The sequence below is a fragment of the Diabrotica virgifera genome, chromosome 8 (genome assembly GCF_917563875.1).
Source record: "Diabrotica virgifera virgifera chromosome 8, PGI_DIABVI_V3a".
NCBI classification, from domain to species: domain Eukaryota; kingdom Metazoa; phylum Arthropoda; class Insecta; order Coleoptera; family Chrysomelidae; genus Diabrotica; species Diabrotica virgifera.
Window position 1 is genome coordinate 197,101,799 of NC_065450.1, and position 25,933 is coordinate 197,127,731.

The 25,933-nt window shown below is 31.8% G+C and overlaps 1 protein-coding gene across 1 annotated transcript in view; it reads right to left on the reverse strand.

The window, feature by feature from the left end:
- Positions 1 to 24,689, reverse strand: part of LOC126889259 (endonuclease/exonuclease/phosphatase family domain-containing protein 1-like) — an 82,923-nt gene extending 58,234 nt beyond the window's left edge. Inside the window, exon 1 of the mRNA XM_050657368.1 lies at positions 23,812 to 24,689. Within this exon, the coding sequence (XP_050513325.1) occupies positions 23,812 to 24,357 (546 nt within the window). The 5' untranslated portion in view covers positions 24,358 to 24,689. The remainder of the gene's footprint in view (positions 1 to 23,811) is intronic.
- Positions 24,690 to 25,933: the final 1,244 nt, after the last annotated feature.

Genomic DNA, 25,933 nt, shown 5'->3' on the forward strand with positions numbered 1-25,933 from the left:
GCCAGTAATGACATGAATTAAACATAATTCCATGTGAATAAATTATTAGATAATAACGCACGAATAGAATAATTGATATCGTCAAATGTGGTTTTTTGTGTATTGCAACGTGTACGAGGACGAGGTTTAAAGTTCTCTCATAAAAGGTATTCAAAGAAAAGAAATTGATGATTATACCTACACGTCGGTCGGTACATGGAAGAAACATACCACCAGATATCGCACCTTGAAAACCATATGGCAATATCTGCAATTTTTTCATGAAATGACCTTTGAATGTAGTCTAATAAGAAAAAAAATCTATTTTTTAATGCTATATAGCAGCATCTGCAAAAAATTTTAAGTTCGGCACCAGCAAGATGCATCCCTATGGCTTTTTTCAAAAATCGATTCTTCTTTTTATACCATCAGGCATTATCTGCAGTTGATGCTGTACGATTCTAAAATTGGAACAAAAACTCAGATCTATATGGCAATATGTGCAAAATGTGACCCACGCTCGTAAAATAAAAGCAAGATGTACTAAGGAAGAATCCTTTGAATGCAACAAAACATAGAGTGCTGCATAGAGATTTCATTGCAACATTGGAAATAAGCGACAAGACTATAACAATTTAATATACAACGTCGTACTGCAGATGGGTTTATCCCAAAAGAAAAGCGAGGAACTCATAAGAATGGAAAAAGGATCAACGAAGTCGTGAAACAAAACATAACGATTTACATTGAGTCCATTCCTAGAGTGGAATCTCACTACCTAAGGAAACAAACTACCAGATAATTCGTCAGCGATGACAAAGATCTTGCTGATATTCATCGCGATTTTATAAAATTTTGCAAAGAAAAAGGTTTGGTGTTCGGAAACTACGCTACGATGATGACCATATTTCACACGGAATTTAATTTAATTTAATTTAATTTACTTCTTTAAGCCCTAAAATACCTTTGCTTGCTGTAAGAAAGTTACAGAAATTAATTAGATAAATCGACATTAGAAACAGTCTATAATACTCACCGTCAGGAAGTGGAACTCAATAGGAAAGAGAAATATATGACTTAAAATCTGCAAAATCCAACACTTGCATCACTGCTTGTTTTGATTTACAATCATTACTACCTACGCCTTCAGGCGAAGTCTCTTTATTTTATTATAAAAGGAGATTATCAACATTATTTAATTTCACAATTTTTTACCTGACCACAAATGCAGGACACTTCTGTCTTTGGTTCGAGCGAATTGCTTATCGTGATTCAAATGAAATAGCGTCGTTCCTGTTACAATTTCTGAGGAACCATGCCAGGGAAAAAGAAATAATACACTCTGATAACTACTGTGGGCAAAATAAGAACAAGTACAATATGCAGTAAAGAAATTGAACATACCTAAAATTACCCACAAATTTTTGATAACGGGTCACTCCCAAAATATGGTAGATAACGTGCATTCTTTGATTGAGAAAAAAAAAAGGCTTTAAAAGATGACCAATTTACGTTGCTGCGCAATGGTTCACAGTAGTTCAAACAGCGAAAAAACCAGGTGAACCTTATAAAATTAATGAAAGGTGTACATCGGATATAATTGGACTTTAAAAAACGATGTAAGGAAATGGGGAACAATTATAACATTGAAGAAGAAGGAAATCAGGTAGTCTGGAATGGCATAAGATGAGCTAAGTGGAGAAGACATTTAAAAATAAGTTTCAAGTTAAGGCAAGCTTCAACGATACAGAGTTCAGAACCATTAATATAAGGCAAAGACAACGAGGGATGTTGGCTAATATGGAACTAAGTAAAGCATATTCGCATCGACCAGGAATATGCAATCTCAAAAAACAATAAGATGTAGACTCTCACTACGTAAGGCTAATGTTATTCAAGAGCACTATCATAGGATTTATGCAGATTTACAAGTGACCAATGCAACAATAAAAACCGAACAGACAGATTATAATATGCAAGATTAAGTGTTAACACTAAAAATTTGTAATAAATAAGTACAATCTTAAATAAAAAACTGTTATTTGATATGCATATTTACTGCGTCATTTGCGAAAATTGATATATTTTTTAAAACCATATGGCCGTATGTGCTAAAATAGTATTTCCTGGAGGAAATCTTATGTACTTCTTATTTCATATAAAAATATGCAAAATTAAAGACAATTATACCAAATATCAGGTTTGTAGCTTAATATTTGGAACTACAGGAAATAAAATTAACCTTACAAAAACTTAAAATGCTCATAACTCGATATCATGATTTTTGCAGTTACTGCCCTATGGTTTTCAAGGTGCGATATATGAAACCATCTAGAAAATTTCTAAGAGAGAACTAATGATGATAATACAAGATTGGAATGAACTATAATTTACTATAAGTATTGGAATTGTAATCTTCTTCTTCTTCTTTTTAGCCTTCTATCGTCCACGTTTAGACATGGGCCTCTGCCAACTCCTTTCATCGGTCTCTATCCTGAGCAACATATTTCCACTTAGTTCCGGCTACTCTTTTAATATCATCAACCCACCTCATCTGTGGTCTTCCTCTCGGTCGTTTACTTTGGTAAGGTCTCCAGTGTTGTTTTGTTGCATTCCAACGTTGGTCTTTTTGTCTAGCAGTATGGCCTGCAAAGCTCCGTTTAAGTTTGGCAACTTTTGTTGTTATGTCCTCGACTTTTGTTTTTGATCTTAGCCAGTCGTTCCTCTTTTGGTACACTTTTGGTACTCTTCTGATGCACTGGTTGAACACTTTGCTCCTCAAGTATTGGGGTATTTTGCCGTTCTTAAGTATCCAACTAAGTTTTCCAAATCCTGCCTATGCTAGTCTTCCTCTCCTAGTAATTTCCGCACTTTGGTTATCTTTGTCAAGTTTCAGGATTTAGCCTAGGTAGATATATTCCAATATCCCTGGACTTTTCCTATCTCACTGACATTTATAGTTATATGTCTGGGGTCATCTGGAATTGGAATACTAGAATAAAATCAATAATCTACGATATGCTGATGAAGCGGTTGCACTGGTGTCTTCACCAGAAGAACTAGAAAAAAATTATAAATAAGCTAGGCGCTGTGTGTACAGCATATGGTTTGAAAATAAATATACAAAAAACCAAAGTAATGATCATCGATCGAAACAAACAACCAAACAGAGATAAGAAACATGAAAGGTTACGAAATCATGAGACAATTTAATTTTAGGCTCCGTCATCAATAATAGCGGAATGTAGGAAGACGAGATTTGCCGACGCATATATAGTGGAGTCACTGAAGGTTTTCACCTCCGATTTCGTTGAACCTTCATCGATTTTCATGAAAATTGGTAAGTAGTTAGAAGATACTTCAAGGAACAAAGGTGACATGATGTTAACTTGCGCTTTTACCCTGGAGGTGGTTGCTACCCCTTCTCGGGGGTGAAATTTTTTATTAAAAATAATACCAGAAATCGAGAGAGGGGCAACTTCTAAGCAAAATTTGTTATATAAAGTTATTAACATAAATCAATACTTTTTGAGTTATTAAATATCAAAGATTTTATTTTTTCTTAAAAAATGCATGTTTTAAAGCTGTTTTTCACGTATTACTCAAAAACTATAAGCTTTTGTAAAAAAGCTATTATTACCAAAATTAAAGATAATAAAAAATTTAATACACTCCCTACTTAAAGAACTAAACTGATGTTATTTTAGAGTGAGTTATGGGTAATTGAATGTATATTTTTTTCGACGAGTACTCAAATCTAAGTATTCAAGCTTACATAACGGGAAAACGATGCATTTTATAGAATATACTTGTTAAGCACTTGTCAAAGTACTTCGGAATACCTATTAAATGAGCTTCAGTAGAAGTTAATAGCATCAAAATTAAGCAAGTTATGATGAAAATAAGAGAACCCTTTCGATTTTTTTAGGAAAAAGTTAAAAACTAAACATACGCCATTTCCGCAAAAATTAAAATTTGTAGTAATCCTCACAAGAATTTCTTTATGTTATCATAGTTAATTATTTCAACAAATTTGACCGGTTTAGAATGCATATTTTTGAAAAAGAGGTATAATTTAAAAAAATCAGAATTTTTAGAATTATCGCACTTTTCATTTTCTTTTGATAATAACTCCAAAAATACTCAATATACGTAAAAAATGATAAATAACTAAATTTTAGTTTTTTCTGTAACAAATACTTTACACCCATTTTACTATTTTCGTAGAGTAAAAAAACCGAGATAGAAACTTTAAATTTCAATTTTGCTGCGAGAACCATGTAACCAGGGCCATTTAACCTTTTATTTTTAAAAAAGTAAGAGGTATAAATGACTATTTTGACGTTTTTTAATAGCTCTTGGAATAAAATTTTAACCAGTTATTAGATAAACTTGTTACTTTAAAATTTAACGGAGTTATTTACAAAAAAACAATAACATTTTTTAGAAAATTTTTTAAAAGATACATTTTGAAACATTTTTGGTGCATAAACTTTAATGCTATTATCAACTTGTTCGAGCACTTATTTGATAGATATTTCAATGAGCTTTGACAAATATTTAATAAGTTTATGTTATAAAATGCATCATTTTCCCGGTATTTAAGCTTGAATACTTAGATTTGGGTACTCGACGAAAGAAATATACATTCAATTACCTATAACTCACTTTCAGTTAACATTGAAAGGTTTTTCTAGTAAGGAATTTATTTGATTTTTTATTAGCCTCAATTTTGACAATAATAACTTTTTTGTAAAACCTTTAGTTTTTGAGTTATTTATGAAAAATCGATTAAAAACATGCATTTTTCTCACGAAAAATTAAAATCTTTGATCTTTAATAACTCAAAGAGTTTTGATTTATTTTAATAACTTTATATAACAAATTTTGCTTATAATTTGTCGCTCTATCGAATTGTGGGGTTATATTTTATAAAATAATTTTCACCCCCGAGGAGGGGTGGCATCCACCCCCAGGGTAAAAGCGCAAGTTGGCACCATGTCACCTTTGTTGCTTGAGATATCCTCTAACCACTCACCAATTTTCGTGCAAATCGATGGAGGTTCAACGAAATCGGAGGTAATAGCTCATATTCACCTTCAGTGACTGCACTAATAATGGCCAGGTCAGTAACAGCCAAACTCACAAAAATATAGAAGAACACTGCCATTACAAAATATCACAAAATTACAACTTGTTCTAGCATTAATATTTCCTACCGCCACCTTCAGAAACATGGACCATCAAAAAATCTGATTCGAAGCGTATAATGGCATTCGAAATAATATTTAATATAAGTTTACCGTAAAATGTTGCACATATGATAGATTGCACATCGCACAAATAATTCAATACTATAAAAATACTATAGAAGAACTTAACATAAAAACTAGACTCACCACAACTGTCAACCGTCAAAAAAAAACGAATAAAATCCTTTATAAAAGGTATATATTTAAAAATCCCTAAAAAGGGACTAGTTTTCGATTGGATGACCAATCATCATCAGTGCTTACGTGATCTAACATGCTAACCACCAAAATACAATATTATAAAAATATATGGGCAAAAACCCATTAAAAGTAATCCGTCAAGGAAACATAGATGAAATATGCGAACTTAAACATGGGTATTCAAAATATTCCATGTAATATGCTCTAGGTACCATCTGAGCTCTAATTCGACTTATTCACATGATGACAGTATGGTAGCAAAGTTTTTTCAAAATTTACTGTGTCCACAATGTCCAAAATATATTTTGGAGATATGAGTAAAAGAAGAGAAGGCATGGAAAGAATGATAGTTGAAGGCAACATACCGGGCAAAAGATACCGGGGAAGATTTCCAGCATGATTGTCGGACCAAATAAAGGGCGTGACTGCATGACGTTACACATTCTCGGAAACAAAACAACATGCACAGGAGAGAGATAATTGGACATAACCAGACAAATTACATGATGCCACTACAACCTTACGAAGGAAAAAAGATAAGTGGAGAGATCTCGGTACATTCAAGAAAATAAATATATTTTTATGGCTTCATGGAACGCTTTGTAGATTTGAAAATGCCGTGTATAGTGCATAGTTGTCCCAAAAGAACTGTTGCTGTATATTATAGAAATAGGTACCTATACTCCGAGATACAAGTTGACCACTCTGTACAATTGACGCATATTTTAATTTTACAGTAATTACAGAACAGATGAACTTGAGAGTCAAACACAAGTGGATGTTTATTGTCCTTTAATGTCTAGACGGCAAAATTACTCAACAAAACGAGATTTTAAGATTAATTAATATCAATAAAATTTACACTTTTTCACTCCAATCATAAACTTGTTTACAGATTTCTTCTAAAATAATGTCGTATAGATGTGTAGTTATTTTCACTCATTTTGAAAAAATGTGACAACTTTGAATTAGGGGAGAGTCGGCTAATGGTGAGCGTCGTGTAATTGTGCGCATCAATGTTTCTAATCTCCTATTTAATAAAATTGCAAAAATTATATTGTCAGGCCATCTAGTAGCAACTGCCATATCTATCCGACACAAACGAACGTCGGCATATACTTTACCGTTTGTCAGTTATCGTTTACATGTTTTCGCGTGGTATGATATTGTTTCTGTGTCTGAGAAAATAAGCGATAACTTTTTTCTTGACAGAAATATAGTTTAAATAGTACTTTACTGATATACTGATGACTATATACTGATATAGTTAGTTTTGCTCGATTCTTTTTTGTTTTTATCAAATTTTGTGTTATGCGGTGAAGTGTAACGTCGTCTAATGGTGCGCATTGCCATAGCCACATTTACTTAACAAGCCATGAAGTTGAAACTTGGCAACATCTATTGGTAGACCGATTAATTCTGACAGTTCTCATTTGTTTTTAAATAATTTTCACTGTATTTACGGAGAAACTGAAATATTTTACAATATTTCGTGCTCCAAATTATAAAGAATATTAGAAGGTATGTTATTAAGATGATTTTAGTTCAATATAATATATTTTTATATACACTTGCGTGCATATAGAAATCCGTCCACTTAAAAATTTTGTCATTTTTAATGTCTTATATTTCCTAAACGTGTTGGCAGATTTAAGTGATTTTTTTAATATGTTATAGCCTAATTCTTTAACAATACCGCTGTAATAATATTGTTGCTAACCAGTTAAATTTTTATGGTGTACCGGGCATTTATAAAATACTGAAATTAAAACCCAACTATAGACTCCGGTTTTCTTAACATTCTGTTTTTTTGATTAATTCCCTTATGTTTAACAACTAGATTTGTTCTTTATCAATTCAGGGTGTTTCTAAATAAGTGCGACAAACTTTAAGGGGAAAGGAACAAAATGCAAAATTTTGACGCCTGTATTTTAAATGTAATTATTTTTTTCGAATTCTGAGAAAACTAATAAGTATTTTTGAAAAATTTAAACGCAGAATAAAAGATTACTTTATGACCGAGGGCTGAAAGTCCCTTAGAATGAATAAAAAGTTTTTTTTAATGACATATTTGAAACTAAAAATCACACTAAATTTTCTTAGTTTTTCACCCCTGTAACTTATTAAAATAAACATAGAAGTTTTCAGGGACTTTAGGCCCTCGGTGCTAACGTAATCTTTCACTCTGCGTTTAAATTTTTGAAAAATACTTATTAGTTTTCTTAGGATTCGAAAAAAATGAATCCCGTTTATATTCTTGTTATTGGTTTTTTTTTGTATAATACACGTTACTTACAAGGAATTACTTTTAATATTATTTTGTACAAACTTCTAATTAATAATATTTTCTTGTTCGACTCAAAAAATACTATAAATTTTACCAGAATTTGTACTTTAAAATCGTAGTTTCGAAAGCGGTAGTCCGAAAGTCAGACTACCGACGTCATCAATTGCGACGTTGCCTTTTTCTCTTCAGGGCTTGTAAAGTAAAGGTGGCTATGGCATTGCGCACCATTAGCTGGCAAGGTATATAAAGGCATTTTTTACGTTTTGTGACTGCGTCATAAAACGTCAACAAGCGTTAAGCAACCGTCAAAGTAGAGAACGGGGCAAAGAGAAAACCACGAAATTGAAAAAAGGTACAAAAAGGAAAATTTTTGAACACAACAGCTCCGAAGTTATTTCCGAAAGTAAACTGTGCCATGATGATGAGTTGGACGATCTCGTGCCAGATCAAAATGACTTCTGTGTATTGTGGTGATGGTAGCAAAAAAAGACGAGGTATGGTGCAAGTCTTCGATATATTGTCAATGATCTCATGCCATGTGTATACGACAGAATAGTCCAGAAGGATATATTTGTGACTCCTGCAATATTTAGATTTTTAAAAAAATATCTGTAACTTGGTTTTTTAATCTTTTTCCTTATATTTGTTTGTTCCTATAATATTTATGTTCAATAAGCTACATTTTCGAAGGTCATTTTTAAGGTCTATTATTGCGCACAGTTATCCGACATATGCGCACCATTAGCCGAATAGGTTGGGCAATTGTGCGCATTACACTAATTGGAAATTTCGCCTCTCACTCTTTTACTGTTCAATCAGTCATTAAATGCGGTCCCTACCAATATACCTAAGCCTTTGAAGTATATCTTCGAAATGTTTTAAGTTTGTGAAATATCCTGAATTTGCCTTAGGTGCGCACCAATAGCCGACTCTCCCCTATCCATGTCTGTCTGTCCGAGAGGGCGAGAGACTTTGTAAACACAACTAATCCGTCATTAGATCAGATAGAATGACCAATACAAATGAGGTATCGAATGAAAACTTTCAACCCAAGGATGGTAGTAAAGGTGAGAGATTTGACCTTGAACTTCCCTTTTTATAGTTGCAACCCGAAGTACTATTTTAAAGTCGCCGAAATAGTACGAGCCATATATTATTCGACGCGCCGTAACAAGACGAGAACAAATATATACTTCCGGTTCCAAGCCCGTCTGTTTGTCCGTCTGTCTGTCCGCGAATATATCTCCTACGTTATTAAATCAAATAGAATAACAAGTGAGGTGTCGAATGAGAGCTTATAGCCCAAAAATGGAATTAGAGGTGAGAAATTTGACCTCGGACTTCCCGTTTCAAAGTTGCAATCTGAAGTACTGTTCTAAAGTCTTCGAAATAAGACAAGCGATATATTTTTCGATGTACCTACGCAAGAAGAAAACAATAAATATACTTCCGGTTTCATGTCTGTCTGTCCGTCCGTCTCTCTGTTTGTGAACACAACACCTTCGTCATTTTTCTGTTCTTTTACTTTGAAAGTGTTTCTTCTGTCATATTTTACGGTTAATATTACAAATTAAAGGAAACTAGGAACAAATTGGTTCAACGAAAGACGCGAGAATCACTAACAAATGGACAAATACATATTCAAAATAAATTGTGAAAACTAAGAAAAGAAAAAATAGGACAAATTAATAAGTATTTGCATAAAATATTACTTATGGTTTTTGACAATTAACTTTGCTCGAAATTGTCGTAAAACAACTGTTTCTTAATTCGGGTAAAAATTCCTAGATAAATATATTGGAAATAGTTTTCCAGCAATTCAAAATTCCATGTTAGATTTCATGTATTTTCTCACTCATTTGTTAGTCATATTTCCTATCGCAAAATTAGCTCATGTGCTTTTTTACGAAAATACAATCGAACACAAGCTATTTTTTATTGCGATGTTATGCCAAACAGTAAACAAGCGTTTTTCGAAAATACAAACAATGGCAGCGGTCCAAATTGTTACTAACGCACAGACCACTTATTCGAAACCTTTTGACGATTGTAAAAAATCAAATGTTTATATAACAATCAACTTGCTAAATTCTAGAGCAGTCAGTTACAACAAAAATTGGAAATTTTGTCCACACCGGGTAGAAACTAAAATTTCCTATTGGAAAACAATGTATATTTAATGAATAGCTTCTTCTATAAGAAGATTTATAGAAGATGGACTTGGAGGAGCCCCGATCGTAAGACTAAAAACACAAAAACAGGGTCGACTTTTTCATCACAGAGAAAAAACACATACACACACCCAAATTTATATGGAGCCATCTGATATTTTTTACTATTTCGTGCGAATTTAAAAAAACAAACACACGAAGTCAAACAATATTTATTTTAAAGCAATTTAATAACAAATACATAACAATTAAATAAAACAATAAAGTATTTAACAAAAAAATTGAAAGTAGTTGTTTTAAAGTCAATAGCATACAAAAGTTCAATGTTAAACGAATAATGTTTAAATTGTTTTTATTTTTTTTTTGTATTTTGTGGTAGTCAGTGTTATCACCTCTAGTCCTTATGCAAGCTTCAGTTTGCTTGGGCACGCTCCTAACCAAATTATCAACATTTTGTTGTGGTAGGTTGCTCCATCCTTTAAAAGCAGCTTGTACTAGCCGTGCGGTGTTTTGTGGATTATCCCGGCGAGCCCTATTTTTTCTTTTAAGCATATCCCACAAAATACTCTATAGGATTAACCTCGGGTGAGCAAGCCGGCCACTGCAAACAAGGGATACCTTCTGCTTCAGTGATGTCTGTAGTCATTCTAATGGTATGTAGAGGTCCATTATCATGCAATAAAATTAAATTTTCTCCTGTTGCACCTCTCCAGAGCCTGACTACAGGTTATCAAGATACCTGTGAGCAGTTAAAGTTGATTAGATGAAAATTAAATGAGTTTTTTTACGGATCACAATTCCTCTCCAGAACATTACACTTCCCCTTGTAGATTTGTGAATAGATCTGACAGTTTTCGTTCTTGCTTGTCTTCCTCCACCTCTAACTACACGATTTAATGGGTCATCTGATTTTACATAAATCCTGACTTTTTTTGAAAATAGCACATTTTGTCAATTCCCAATGTTACAGTTTTGGTGGTGAAGACACCAATTTAGGCGATCAATCTTGTGCTGCCTGGATAACTCGGGAACCCATAACACTGTCTCCTGCTGTATACTTCTTGGTACGAACTCTTATTATCGTTTCAATTGAAACAGTTACACCTGTAGCTTCCAAAATCTGCCTTTGGAGCTGCTGGTGAGAAATGGTTGGGTGTCTTCCAGCTGATTGGACAATTAAACGATCTTGGAGAGCCGTTATTACTTTTGACGACTTTCCCTTGCTTTATTTTTGAGCTTTCCTAGCTCTACAGCTATGTCCCTCTGAGAACGTTACTTTCTCCACAAGACCAATAATCTTTCCTCGTTGTAAGTTCTATAACCCCACGTCAGGCATATTTTCGTTTTTGGACGCAAAAGTTAGTTTATTTATTTTCGTTCAATTTGCAACTCAAGCAAATAACCTATACCGTACCGAGCTGTACTATCCGATTGTCTTATATATTCGTTTATTTTCAATAAAAACCTTTATTCTTCGCAACAATAACAAGTTTTTTCAAAAGAAATAAATATTACTTTGAAATACATGGTGATTCCATATAAGTTTGGGTATGTGTATGTATCTAAATTCACAATCAAGATGCAGTAGAAATAAACAAACCAAGACACTTCAATGTTACGAGGAGCACTCCCAAATCATAATTTACAATGTATAGACTTTGTAAATCATGATTTGAAATTTATACAATGTATATATATATATATATATATATATATATATATATATATATATATATATATATATATATCAATCAAATGAAATAGAGAATGTGGAAAAATCCCCTTACGAACAATTCACACATCCACCATTTCAGGTTGGGAAAAATTTCTTGAATAGAATCAAAGATCCAAACACCTGTTCTTAGAAATGTGTTTCGCCCTCTTCAACCTCTCTGGGCTTATCAATAAAGATGAGAGGTTGAATATCTTTAGACACATTCCATCAAAAAACAACATTCAAGACCCAGACATAGCAGGAGCGTATATCTACGCCGCATAATCTGACCATGACAGCCTCACGTTTTAATTCCCTAATTACTATAAGTAAAATATATGTTTGAAAAACAAAAAAAACAAAAGATGTAAATCTTTGAAACACACTCAATGATCAAAAGATCTAAGTTATTGGTTTACCGACCAAACGTAACTAAATCAAACAAATGAAATAGAGAATGTGGAAAAATCCCCTTACGAACAATTCACACATCCACCATTTCAGGTTGGAAAAAATTTCTTGAATAGAATCAAAGATCCAAACACCTGTTCTTAGAAATGTGTTTCGCCCTCTTCAAAGGTATGTAGAGGTCCATTATCATGCAATAAAATTAAATTTTCATGATAAATGTGTCTAAAGATATTCAACCTCTCATCTTTATTGATAAGCCCAGAGAGGTTGAAGAGGGCGAAACACATTTCTAAGAACAGGTGTTTGGATCTTTGATTCTATTCAAGAAATTTTTCCCAACCTGAAATGGTGGATGTGTGAATTGTTCGTAAGGGGATTTTTCCACATTCTCTATTTCATTTGTTTGATTTAGTTACGTTTGGTCGGTAAACCAATAACTTAGATCTTTTGATCACTGAGTGTGTTTCAAAGATTTACATCTTTTGTTTTTTTGTTTTTCAATATATATATATATATATATATATATATATACAATGAAAATCATAATTTGGGACTGCTTCTCGCAACACTGAAGTGTCTTGGTTTGTTTATTTCTACTGCATCTTGATTGTGAAATTAGATTAGTTAAAGTTAAACATGTTATGAACAATCTTAAATAAATTTTTGGTCACTAGCGATCATATAGGATGGTCCGAGCAACTGTATAAATCAATATAAATCGATATGCAGATGATATAATACTCCTTCCGAACAGAAGAGCAGCTGATGGCTCTGAACAAAAAAAAAACAAACAAAGAAAAATCATGATTGTCATTAAGAACAAGATTCCAATAAGATGAAAACAGTATTATAAATGCAATGGAAAACTGAGAATAGAAATTAGAACTAGAATGCTTGAGATGCTATATATTATCTGTCCTTTTATATGGAATTGAAGCCTGGACGATTATGGACGCAACTGAAAAAAGACTTGCCAGCTTTGAGATGTGGTGTTGGTTATCGAAGAATTTGGAAAATATGGACTTTAAGACACATACTAAGAAATTAATAATTATTAGTTGATGTGATTGGTTATACAAGGGAAAGTGGAAGGAAAAAGGGAACCGGGAAGACGACATATCGCTGGTACCTATGATTAATGTGATTCCTAATACATTTCCAGTGAAAATAATAACTCTTTGATAAGTGTTGACGATACAATTATTTTTTATAAGCGTGTCCGCGAAGATTATAACTCCCAAAATATTTATAACGAAAAGATTTAGTTCATAACAGATGCCGACGAAAACAATTATTTCCCTTTCTGTTTCTGTTTCTGCCGGCGAAAACAATTATTTATGAGAACTTTTTAGTACATAATTATAATTTTCGTGGTATTCGTAGACCCACAGAAGAAATAATGTTTTTTGCTGATACTCCTCAAAAAATAAATTTTTTCGCTAACACTTTATTAGGGATTATAATTTTCACAATCATATAATCGAAAATAATATTTTTCATGGCGTTCATTGAAAGTTCTACTCTTAACGGCATTTTTCGGAGTTATACTTTTCGTAGGCGGCGGCGATATAATATTTCCTGTTTGAAAAATTTAAAGCAGTGGAGTGGAAAAACAACAATAGAAATTTTTAGAACCGCTGCACATAGAGTAAACTGGGCCATGATGACTGCCAATGTCCCTAAGGAATGAGGCACATGAAGGAGAATAATTTTTAGTTAAATAATGTACTAAACGAAAATACCAACAACTTGTATAAAAGATATAAAAAAATTCAAATTCAGTCACAAATTTTCCTTTAAATCTAAATACAGTAGTCTTGTCACAACAATTACATCACTTTTGCCGCATTCAGCAATGAATTTGAACTTAATTAGGTATATATGACAACAATATTTATGTAGGAAATGATAAATATTTAAATAACTTTTAAAAGGAAATGGACTATAAAATTAAAATATGTACATTATGTTTATGGTTCACCACAATTTTAAAGCAATTTTATCATAAATATATTATTACATATAGGAACTGTAGTGTTAAAAGGAACAAAAATACATTGTGACACAGAAAGATTTGGTAATGGGCCATAAAGAAAAATATTATGGAAGCATATAGGTATTTAGGATAAAATAAGAAATTACATAAGTAATAAGTAAAGTCCGGATTAGAAGCATGACAAAAAGGTCAAAATAAGCACTTTATAAGCAAAAAATGTCGCAAAAATAATCAAAAGTTTTTATGAAATAAGCAAGATTGAGATAAAAAACCTGTAAATAAACATGGATATAATGATATAAACATGAATAAAAGACATTAATATTAAATTACATTTATTTTTAATTATCGTATTATTAACAAAAAATAAAAAATTACAAAAGAGTTAAACTATAATATAATAAAAAAATCGAAAAATAATTATCATATTAATATATCTTTTATTTATGGCCATTAGGACATAAAACAATAATTATATGTTTTTCAAAATTTTATTTCAAAAAGCTATGTCTTTTATCTGTAGGCATATATTTATACGTAGAAAAAGTTATTCGTAGAAAAATCCCATCTACAGATGTGACTTTACATGGAAAAGTATTTTACAACAGTATAATAAATTTGGGCTGTCTGCAGACAAGTATTAGTTTATTACATGGACAGGTATAAGGATGGGTTTTCTCATTTAGCTCCTAAGCCTAAGGGATTAAAATTCTTATGGTTTATTGTATCATTACAATTTTATACCTCTGTATAATTCATTGAATTTTGCTTAAGACAGGACTAAGTACATGAACTACAGTTGATCATAAGAAGTAAAATAAACAAAGATAAGCAACATATATTTAAAATAAGCATTTTTACTAAAAATCCTAATTATAAGCAAAAACAGCAAAAAAAAGCAAAATGCTTATAATCCGGACTTTAGTAATAAGTAAAGTCGATTCGCTAATCTGAGACACAACTGTCTAACGACGGTGGAAATTTATTTTTTGGACAGTTAAGTTGCTAGATGTGACTAGAAATTACTACACAACCAAACATACCTGCTTATAGCCAATATTATTAATAGTAAACAGAGATAAAACTCCCGAAATATCCAACAGAGAATTCAAATTAACAATCATACCTTTGAGCAAGTCAAGGAATTCACATATCTTGGATCGCTAGTAACCGCAACAAACACGACAAGCGACGAAATAAAAAGACGCATAGCAATAGCAAACAGAACTGTTCACGGTCTCCAGAAACATTTAAAAAATAAAAATATAAATCGTGCAGTAGAGCTCAAGATATACAAGACCTTAATAAGACAGGTTTTGATATAGGGGCTGAAACGTGGACCTTATCTCAAAGTGATGAAAGACTTCTTGGTATTTTGAGAGAAAAATTCTTAGAAACATTTTTGAGGCCGTAAATGAAATGTATCAGTTATACACCGATCCAGATATTGTGAAATTCGTTAAATTGCAGAGACTTAGATAAGCTGGACACATTGCTAGGATGTCAGATCACGAATGCACTAAGAAATTAATATTTTCAAAACCAGAGGGCACAAGAAGTAGAGGACGACCACCAAGAAAATGGATTAATGATGTGGAAGAAGACACCTAAAGATTCTAGGGGTCAGAAGATGGAGGGAAGTTGCCAGGAATCGACAGGAGTGGCGACTTCTTTGCGAGCAGGCCAAGATCCACAACAGATTGTCGAGTCACTTATGATGATGATGAAGCAGACATAAATAACATAAACCTTACGTCAATCAATATTTATTTATTTACACCATTATAATGTATAGGGCTTTTCATCGATTGTCATTTGTTTTGAGCTTCTGTCATGTGTCACATAATATTAATATATTTACGTCATACGTCTTTGGTTTGTATCATTGTAAATACCAATAACGTATGATGTAGATATATTAATATTATGTGACACAAGACAGAAGCTCGAAACAAATGACTGTGAATGAAAAGCCCTATTGATAACAAATGAGAAAATGATGTATTGTACAAAATAAAAATATTTTGTAGAAATAAATTCCACAAAATTTTATGAGTTTAGTATACACTCCAACTATTTCCAATGATTCTTCTTTTTTTAATGAAAGAGTAAGTTGATTTGAGAAGTTAATAGTGTGAGGTAGGAATTTTTGTGTTGTACGTTTCCTATTCCGAATGTGTCAAAATGAATCTCGGCTGAGAGAATTCAGTATAACAATTGAATACTATTTAAACTGTTTTCAATTCAGATTGAAATTAAAATTCATTTCAATTGAAATAAAAAAAGTGGGTAAAAGATTTTTAGGGGTTAAGTTGTGCTATGTATGTTATTGCAAATTCTGTGAGTTTTTGTGTTATCTATTATTTTCATTATTTCCTTGGAGTCTTTCTTTCATCTTATTCGCGGTGTGCAAGTACTTGGAAGGGAATTGAGAAACGATCATGCGCGAATAGCGAAGAAATATTGCAACTTTCTTGAATAATTCATATTGTCAATTGAAATTGTCAAATTGGCGTACATTTCATATCTACTGTCATTAAAGAAGAAAAATTATATATTGCTCCACAATACCGGGTGTCCACTTATATTTTCCCCCATTTTAACTGCCTATAACTTCTAAACGGCTTAAGACAGAAATATGCGGTTTTCGATGAAATGTTTTATTTTAGTAAAAGTTTTGTCTGAATGGATTGAATTTTTTATATCGCTTTCAAATACGAAAAGAAAAATGGCGGATTTTTGAAAAAAATGTTGTTGACTTTTTTTAAATGGAATACCCAGTATATTTTTTGTAAATTGAAAGAAAGGTCATTCACCTATCCAGCGATATAAAGTTTTTCAAAATAGGTTGTCAAATCACTGAGTAATTAATTTTTAAAATGAGCGGTGCAACGTGGTTGTCACATACCTAAATAACATAATTAAGCAAAATGATATTATGTTATGTGATTTCCACATTGCATCTTTCATTTTAAAAATTATTTGCTCAGTCATTTGACAACCGATTTTAAAAAATTTAATATCGCTGGATAGGTAAATGACCGTTTTTTCAAGCTACAAAAAAATATACTGGGTGTTTTAATAAAAATAGTCAACAACGTTTTTTTTTCCAAAAATCCGCCATTTTTTATTTAAAAGCGACATAAAAAATGGTCCTTTACCTAAAAACTTGAAAAAACGGTCATTTCCCTATCCAATGATATACATTTTTTTAAAATCGGTGGTCAAATGACTGAGCAATTAATTTTTAAAATGAGAAATGCAATGTGGAAAGCACATAACATAATATCAATTTGTTTAGTCATGTTATTTTAGGTATGTGATATACACGTTGGACCTCTCATTTTAAAAATTAATTACTCAGTGATTTGACAACCGATTTTGAAAAACTTTATATCGCTGGATAGGTGAATGACCTTTCTTTCAATTTACAAAAAAAATATACTGGGTGTTCCATTAAAAAAAAGTCAACAACGTTTTTTTCAAAAATCCGCCATTTTTCTTTTCGTATTTGAAAGCGATATACAAAATTCAGTCTATTCAGACAAAACTTTTACTAAAATAAAACATTTCAGCGAAAACCGCATATTTCTATCTTGAGCCGTTTAGAAGTTATAGGCAGTTAAAATGGGGGAAAATATAAGTGGACACCCGGTATTGATATGATATGCAATTATTATATAAAGGTAAATTTAATTAATTGTATTTTGCTTGCAGTACTGCATTTTAATAGCTAATTTTATTTACTACATACAATTGTTTACGTTTTAATAACATAACCTGAATCTTATTTTTTCTTCTTATTATTTTTTTGGACTATGGCCTTGACAATTATCCAGTAACCAGGACTAATATAATTGGCCAATATAATTAAAAGTGCAAATAAAGTTGCAGAGCGTAGAAATAGGTGTCGCTTTGCCGAACTTGCACGGTCCCAATATATAATTCATCCTAATTGGTCCTACCTAGTCCTTTACTGGTCTAATTCTTAAATATATATTACCTTACTTATATGGCTTATTGTTTAATTATAAAAGAAAGTTAGCACAAACTTATAATAGACCAGGCCGGATCTGTGACAAAACGTCTATTTTTGGATGTGCGAGGTGGCATTCGGATTTTTGCAGATAAAGTTAGGTGACAACTTCAACAATAATAATTTACTTATGCTCCTTCTCAAATATGCCCGGAACATTAATAAAAAAATTAAAATATTTAAAAATTTCGAAAAACATCGATTTTTTTCTACTTTCTTTGCTCATAACTTTAAAACGATTCATTTTGGAACAAAGTCGTAGGAAGTAAAATAAAGATAATTGAATTTTGAATGATAAACGACTAGTTAAAAATGTCTTAACTTATTACCATTTCTGCAAAATAGCAATAAATACAAAATAAGGGGGCAAAATAAGCCTGTTTTTGTTCAACGTTTTTATAACTTTCGTAATTCGCTTAGAAAATTCTTACAACATACTTAAATCGTTCACCAAATTTTATTAAAATCGACCTGATAGATTTTGCAGAATAATTTTGCAATCTAAATTAAGTTCAAATTTTTTTAAAAACTTTCTGAAGAAAAAGTAGACCATTTAGAAATTTGCTAATTTTTTACATATAAAGAGGTTCTCTACCTATCTAATACACTTTACAGAATTAAAATCGGATTATTTAAGCGGCCTCAGCACTGTTTTAAAGTTATAAACATTTTTTTGGCTTATAAACAAATACAGTGAGGACATTTGAGTTGGCATAAATTCATTTTCTCGAGAATAGGCGCATCTGAAGATAAATCCCGAAATAGGCCGATTTTTATTTTTAAATTCTATTTTCTTGGTATATATATCATACTAGTGACGTCATCCAGCTGGGCGTGATGACGTAATCGATGATTTTTTTATGGGGGTGGGGGCTTTAGTATTTTTGATTATTTTTTTCGATTTTTTATTGGCTTATTCGATTGTAGATATTTTCAAGAGTATACCATTAAAATTTCAAGTTAATCCGAGCAAAATTGACGGAGATATGGATATATACAAAAATTTTCTTAGTATTATTGACAAAACTACATTTTTTTAAACGCGTTGCCTGAAAAACATGTCTTTTTGAGGCGGTGTACATTATAACTCAAAAAGTAATGCACCGACCTTTCTGAAATTTTGCACACTTCTTTTTTAGATATTTTACTAGGTAGTGGTGCCTAGGTAAATAGTGGTGGAGTTTTTGCTTATTTTAACAATTTTTTTATATTACCATATTTCTTTTTACCGAACACACTTTCTCACTTTTTTTCGATTTTTTCACTTTAAAGTTATACCATGAATTCAAAAATCAATATAATCATAAAAACTTGACGTCACTACCTCAAGAAAATCTTACACTAAAATAATCTTTTTGGTTTGTGTGCTTCAGATGATTCTGTCCGAAGATATACTGTACACCACAAATCATCGTTTTTTGGATCGTCTACTTAAAAATGACGCCCCCCACTTCATTTTTTGATATTTTTGAATAAGAATTTAACTGAAAAATCTTCAAGTATTGTTCTTTAAGATAGCCTTTTACCCATTTAACTTAACCCCACCACTTTCAAGGGAAAAGGTTTTAAAATTATGCAAAAAAACGCAGAATTAACTATACCCCCGCCCCTTAAATGAGAATAGGTGCCGTGTGATAGCTCAATCGAAAGGCTATTCAATTTTGTATTCACTAATATAAACATTAACATAATTATTTATACAGGGTTTGAATTAAAAATAATTCCAATATTTAGATTACGTCATCACACCCAGATAGATGAAGTCACTAGTATAATATTTATGCCAAAAAATTATAATTTAAAAATAAAAATCGATCTGTTTCGGGATTTATCTCCAGAGTCGCCCATTGTCAAGAAAATTTATTCCAACTCAAATGTCCTCACTGTATTTGTTTATAAGCCAAAACATTGTTTATAACTTTAAAACAGTGCTGAGGCGGCTTAAATAATCCGATTTTAATTCTGTTAAAGTATATTAGATAGGTAGAAAATCTCTTTATATGTAAAAAAATTAGCAAACTTCTAAATGGTCTACTTTTTGTTCAGAAAGTTTTTAAAAAATTTGAACTTTTTTAAAAAAATTTAGATTGCAAAATTATGCAAAATCTATTAAGTCGATTTTAATGAAATTTGGTGGACGGTTTAAGTATGTCATAAGAATTTTCTAAGCGAAATATGAAGCTTCTAAGTGCAACCAAAGTGGTTGAAAAACATTGAATAAAAACAGTCTTTTTTGCCCCCTTATTTTCTATTTATTGCTATTTTGCAGAAAGGGTAATAATTTAAGACATTTTAAACCAGTCGTATATTATACAAAATTCAATTATCTTTATTTCCTTTCGCTACGACTTTGTTCCAAAATGAATCGTTTTAAAGTTATAAGCAATGAAAGTAGAAAAAAATCGATATATTTCGAAATTTTTAAATATTTAAATTTTTTTATTAATGTTCCGGGCATATTTGAGAAGGAGCATAAGTCAATTATTATTGTTAAAGTTGTCACCTAACTGCAAAAACCTATCTGCAAAAATCCGAATGCCACCTCTCACATCTACCTCAAAACAGATCCGCCCTGGTCTATAATTCCAGTCATCAGAGACGAAAATGCCTCTGAACCTCCAAAAATCATACGAACAAGCTGCATTTTGCTGAGAATGTCGGGACCCAAAGAAGATGCAAAACAGTTTGACACTCCTACCCCCTGCTTCCCCTTAAAAGCCCATCCTGGGGGAGGAACGGAAAATATCGATTTACCAAGAATCTGTATGCTGTAGAAAAAAATGTTTCAAACAAGAAAATGTAGCTGAGATTATTTTCAACAAAAATGTTTATAAGCACTTTTTGACTAGAATGAACCATTCTCTCAGAAACAATGCTTGGACCAACCGGCGATTTTGAATATCGTTACGCGCGCGAAATAAATTATTTGAATACAATTTGTATAAATTCAATGGTAAAAATTTGTCAGTCGAGTCGGCAGTGGAAGTAATACATTTTATTAATATTATGAGAATCGCAAAAATGGTAACAATTGCGCAATGTTTATTTATTTAACAGCTTTATAGAAACTGACTTCATTTATTTATTCATTAGCGGCATCCATTTACAAAGTTTTACAAAGCTACACCTTAACAACAATAAATGTTTGAAATGTCAAACATCTCAGAATAAAACAAACACTATAAGAATAATACAAAACTATAACAAACTTATTTTAAGATACTTTTTAGTTGTTTTTATTTGTCTCTTGGCAGGCTATTAGCACTCTGGACCAATCGTGTTGTTGGTTCATTGATACCACTATTAGTGTGATGAAATGGCACTAAAAATATTTCTAATTGTCTGTTGTTTCTACTAGGTACCTATCTCGTATGAAACGTTGTTTCTGAGAGAACACAATCTACACAAAAAGTGCTAATAAACATTTTTGTTCAAAATTATCTCAGCTACATTTCTTGTTTGAAACATTTTTTTCTAAGGTGTGCAATGTTTTGCGTCTTTCGTTTCCCATTTTTGTATTTGTGTTTCACATGCACTTAATTGGAAAAATCCTTTAGAAATTGTGTAATTGATGAAAATCATATTCACTATTAACTTGCTTGCAAGGTCACAATCAAAGCTAAATAATATATACTGGCAGTGATATCAGAATATATGTCAACAACTATTATTTAAGCTTTATTTCATCTGAATGCTAAATATCATTTGTTATTTTTGATTTTTACACAACTTAAAATAGAATACAGCTCTGCAAAATACTAAAAGTACCTAATGAACAGAAGGAATGCCAAAATTTACTGAATATTAATTTAATTTCAATCAAAGGTTGTTATACAAAAAAAAATTAAAAATCTGGATTAATCCTAAATTAACAGCTTCCATAAATGCTATAGAAGAACCATTTGCCATTTGCCTTACACATAATCAATGAGAGACTGAAAACTTTCCTACAAAGAGAAATACCTCAAGAGCAAACTGGATTCACCAAAGGTAGAGGTACTCGAGAATACCTTCTGAACATAAGACAAATAATAGAAAAATCTTCTTCTTCTTCTTCATGTGCCGTGCTCGTTTATCGAGCCTTGGATATCAAATTGGCTATAGTAGTTTTGTTGATGACAGCCCAGAAAAAGGATGTAGAAGATCTGTTAAGCCATGACGTCCTTCTTTGACCTGGCCCTCTTCTTAAATCTACCTTGCCTTGTATTAGTAAATGGAGTACATTATATCTCTCTGGGTGTTGCATAACATGGCCAAAGCCAAAATATTTAAGTTTTTGATTTTTAACTTTTCTGATGACTTCTGTAACTTTTTCCATCTGATGCAAAACACCTTTCTTACTAACTCTATCCACCCAACTTATTTGTAGGATTTTCCAGTTCACCCAGATTTCAGAGGTTTCCAGCTTCTTGGGAAGTTTATCCGTTAAAGTCCAACCTTTAACACCATACAAAAGAGTAGAGAACACATCTCACTAATCTAATTTTCAGACTCAAAGTAATATTGTTTCCACATAACAGTTTCTGCATCTTAAAGAATGCAGCTTTGGTCTTCTCTAGAAGTATTCTAATTTCTTTGCTCATGTCCCAGTTCTCATTTAGATTACAACCAAGGTAGGTAATACTGTTAGTTCTCTCCAGTTGTTCACAATAAGCTGTTACCACTTCAGGTTGTATTGGTATTTTACTGACAACCATCAATTTTGTCTTTATGGTGTTTAGCTTGAGTCCATTTTATCACAGATTGTGGTAATCCTATTAATTAGATGTTGAAATTCTTCGTAATTTCTTGCAATACACCTGACACATCATGTCATCCGCATATCTCGTTATTGACGCCATTCATTTTGATACCACATTGAACAATATGTTAAATATTAGTGGGCACAAAATTCAGCCCTGCTTTACTTCTCTTTGTATTTGAAGCTCTTCAGAAGTGTCCTAGCCAATCCTGGTGTAGGTCAAGATTTAATAATGCGTAGGTCTTTATCAGCAATATCCACCTGCTGAAGAATGACAATCATTTCAGTATGTTTTTACATGATCAAAGGCCTTCTCAAAGTCAATAAAACACATATAAACCGGATTCCCGACATTTCTGCATCTCTGTGATATCTCTAGAAAAATCTAGGGAATTCAATATCCCACTATAAGTACATTTGTTTTTGTTTTATAGACAATTGCAAAGCATTCAACAGGGTCCACTAGCATCACTTATGGCAGATACTAAAAGTAGGCGTACCACAACACTTAATTTCGCTAATAACTGAACTATATGAATATACTACTAGAACAGTTAAAGAGGTTGACACACTCTCAAACAAATTCCCTCTAGAACAAGGTGTCAAACAAGAATGTACACTGTCTCCACAATTATTTAATATATATGGGGAGCATATTATGAGAAAAGCATTTGAAAGATTGCAATAAATGGAGGAAAAATAAACAGCCACATTTTGCACAGACGTCGAGAAGAGTTCATTGATCTTATTCAACTAGTTGAAAACGAAAGTCAAATATTTAGTCTGCAAATATACACATATCACAGAGTGTAGAAAGATGGCCAAAAGGTAGAAGGTCGAATATCACCAGGAAAATCCTCAACAAGATAGATCAACCAAAGATCGATCAGAGATAGATATCTTTGGAGACGGACAATACACAACATCACAATGACCACTACAATCCTTCCTGTTGGTCAGGACCAGAGAGAGATTACTACATAAGTATCTAATGCTATGTACACATAAATTAATGGTACTTACATGTTTGAAGGCCCCCTTCTTGTTTCTGTAATGCACAATAGCGGCTGCAATCTCCTGTGTCACCCCAATAACATTTTGAAACTCAAAAACACTAGCTTTATTAACATTAACAAGCTTATTAGACTTCAGAGTCAGTCTAGATTCCGAACTTCTCAAACTGTCATAACTTTGAGCTCTAGAAGAAGTATAACTTTGGCTTCTCCGTGACGAAACACAAATTTCTGGTCTCAACTTCTGTAACTTATCAGCACCGATGCCTCTGACCACTGCCAAGTCCTCAACTTTACGAAATCGACCTATGGCTCTCCTATGGTCTACTATACTTTTGGCTATTTCTCGATTAACTCCATCTAATGTCATTAATTCTTCTTCGCTTGCAATGTTAATGTTTAATTTGTCTACTCTATCGTCGTTTTCGTTTAAAGTGAAAGTGTGGCTCAAGGAATTGGCCTTCGAGTCAGATCTTTTGATGAATGATCGTAAGGACTTCCTTCTACCTTTCGGTAAACTGGAATTTTGTCCCATTGTTATTGCATTTTGCACCATTAGAACTTTACTATATATCGACTATCTATCACGGAAGATAAATCACCACTACTACTATCCATTGTCGATTTCAACACGAACCAATAACCATTATCTCATTGTATAAACTGCGATAAAAATTTAAATTCAAAGTACAAGGTGCAACAGTGAAAATTGAATATGTCACGCTCATTTAAGTTTTAAGTACAACTGACCGTTTGATCAACGTTTATTCTGCTGGCCTTATAAATTACTTTCGAATTCCGACATTAGCTATAAATAGAAACTATTCCGTTCGTATCAATATAGGTAAATTTAGACATATCATACTCAATTCATTTAATTTATTTTATATAAATATCGGGCAACAAGGACAATAATCTGACGTAGATGTCAAAATCATATGTTTAACAAAAATGGTTAGATTCGCAACAAAACTTAGACCAAAAGAGCAACTGAATTATAGACGACTAATAATACACTTATACGTAAATATAGTTGCATAATATGGTATTCTTTAAACGTGATTTAAGCCAGTCTCAATTTTTATTGTAAATTTTTTATTAAATTATATTTATTTGTCTGTAAGATCTTTATTTACCTACTATATCTAATTCCTCTAATACAAAATTAATTTACATCGAGTAGTATAACCTATGTTGTGTTTTAGAATAATTTATAGGTTTAAAAATAAATGTATGAAATGAAGTTACTCTGGATAATTTGATTCTAGAATACATGATAGAATAAATTCTAGAATACATTATTGGCGAGGAACCGCAAAGTGGGCGACGCCTGGTGGCGAATTTGAAAAGCATCAACTCAAGGAAACATTGACTTTGCCATTAATTTGTGTATATATTTGCGTTCAGTTTATGTTGTAATTAACAATAATTTCGACTTAAAAAAACTATTGCAGTGTTCCTCAGTATTCATTCCTATTATACCCTACGTAATGACCTAAATTAACTAATCCCAAATCACGCATTTTGTTAATTTAACGTTTGTATTAAAGGTAGTATTTTTTAATGTTTAAGCGACTGCAAAATTAAATAAATAAATAAAATGTAGTAAATATTCTGTACATAGAATGTATATTGTTATGCAAAATATCCCGACCACTTCGTAATTTCCAGAACACAATTATTATAAAATAAATTCACGTACTTAGTTTCCAAGTCTCCAGTTTTTTTTTAATTAAAAATTGTTATCTGTTGGTGTAAAATAAACTGTAGTGCACCTATTAATTAAATTAAAAACAAAATTCGAAATCCTAAGATAGATTAATAATTTTTAGAACGCTGTTTGATTATCGGGGGGCCAGATTTTTTTTATGAAAAAAAGGTAAAAAGAAATCAGTAGTTAGCATCAAATTTTTATGAATGCATACAGATTAAACATAATTTTGAGTCGTTTTTAACTTATAAGATGTCTTAGTTGCAAAACTTAGTGGTTACTTTGGCAAAACACTCTTGCTCCTGTAAGACCCGGTACTTTATGTCTCGATTAACAGCCCGTTAGTTAACGGAGGTTTAATGGGGACCTCTTTAGGGTCTCTTGCGTTGTAATAAATGCAATTACAAGTATTATTATAATT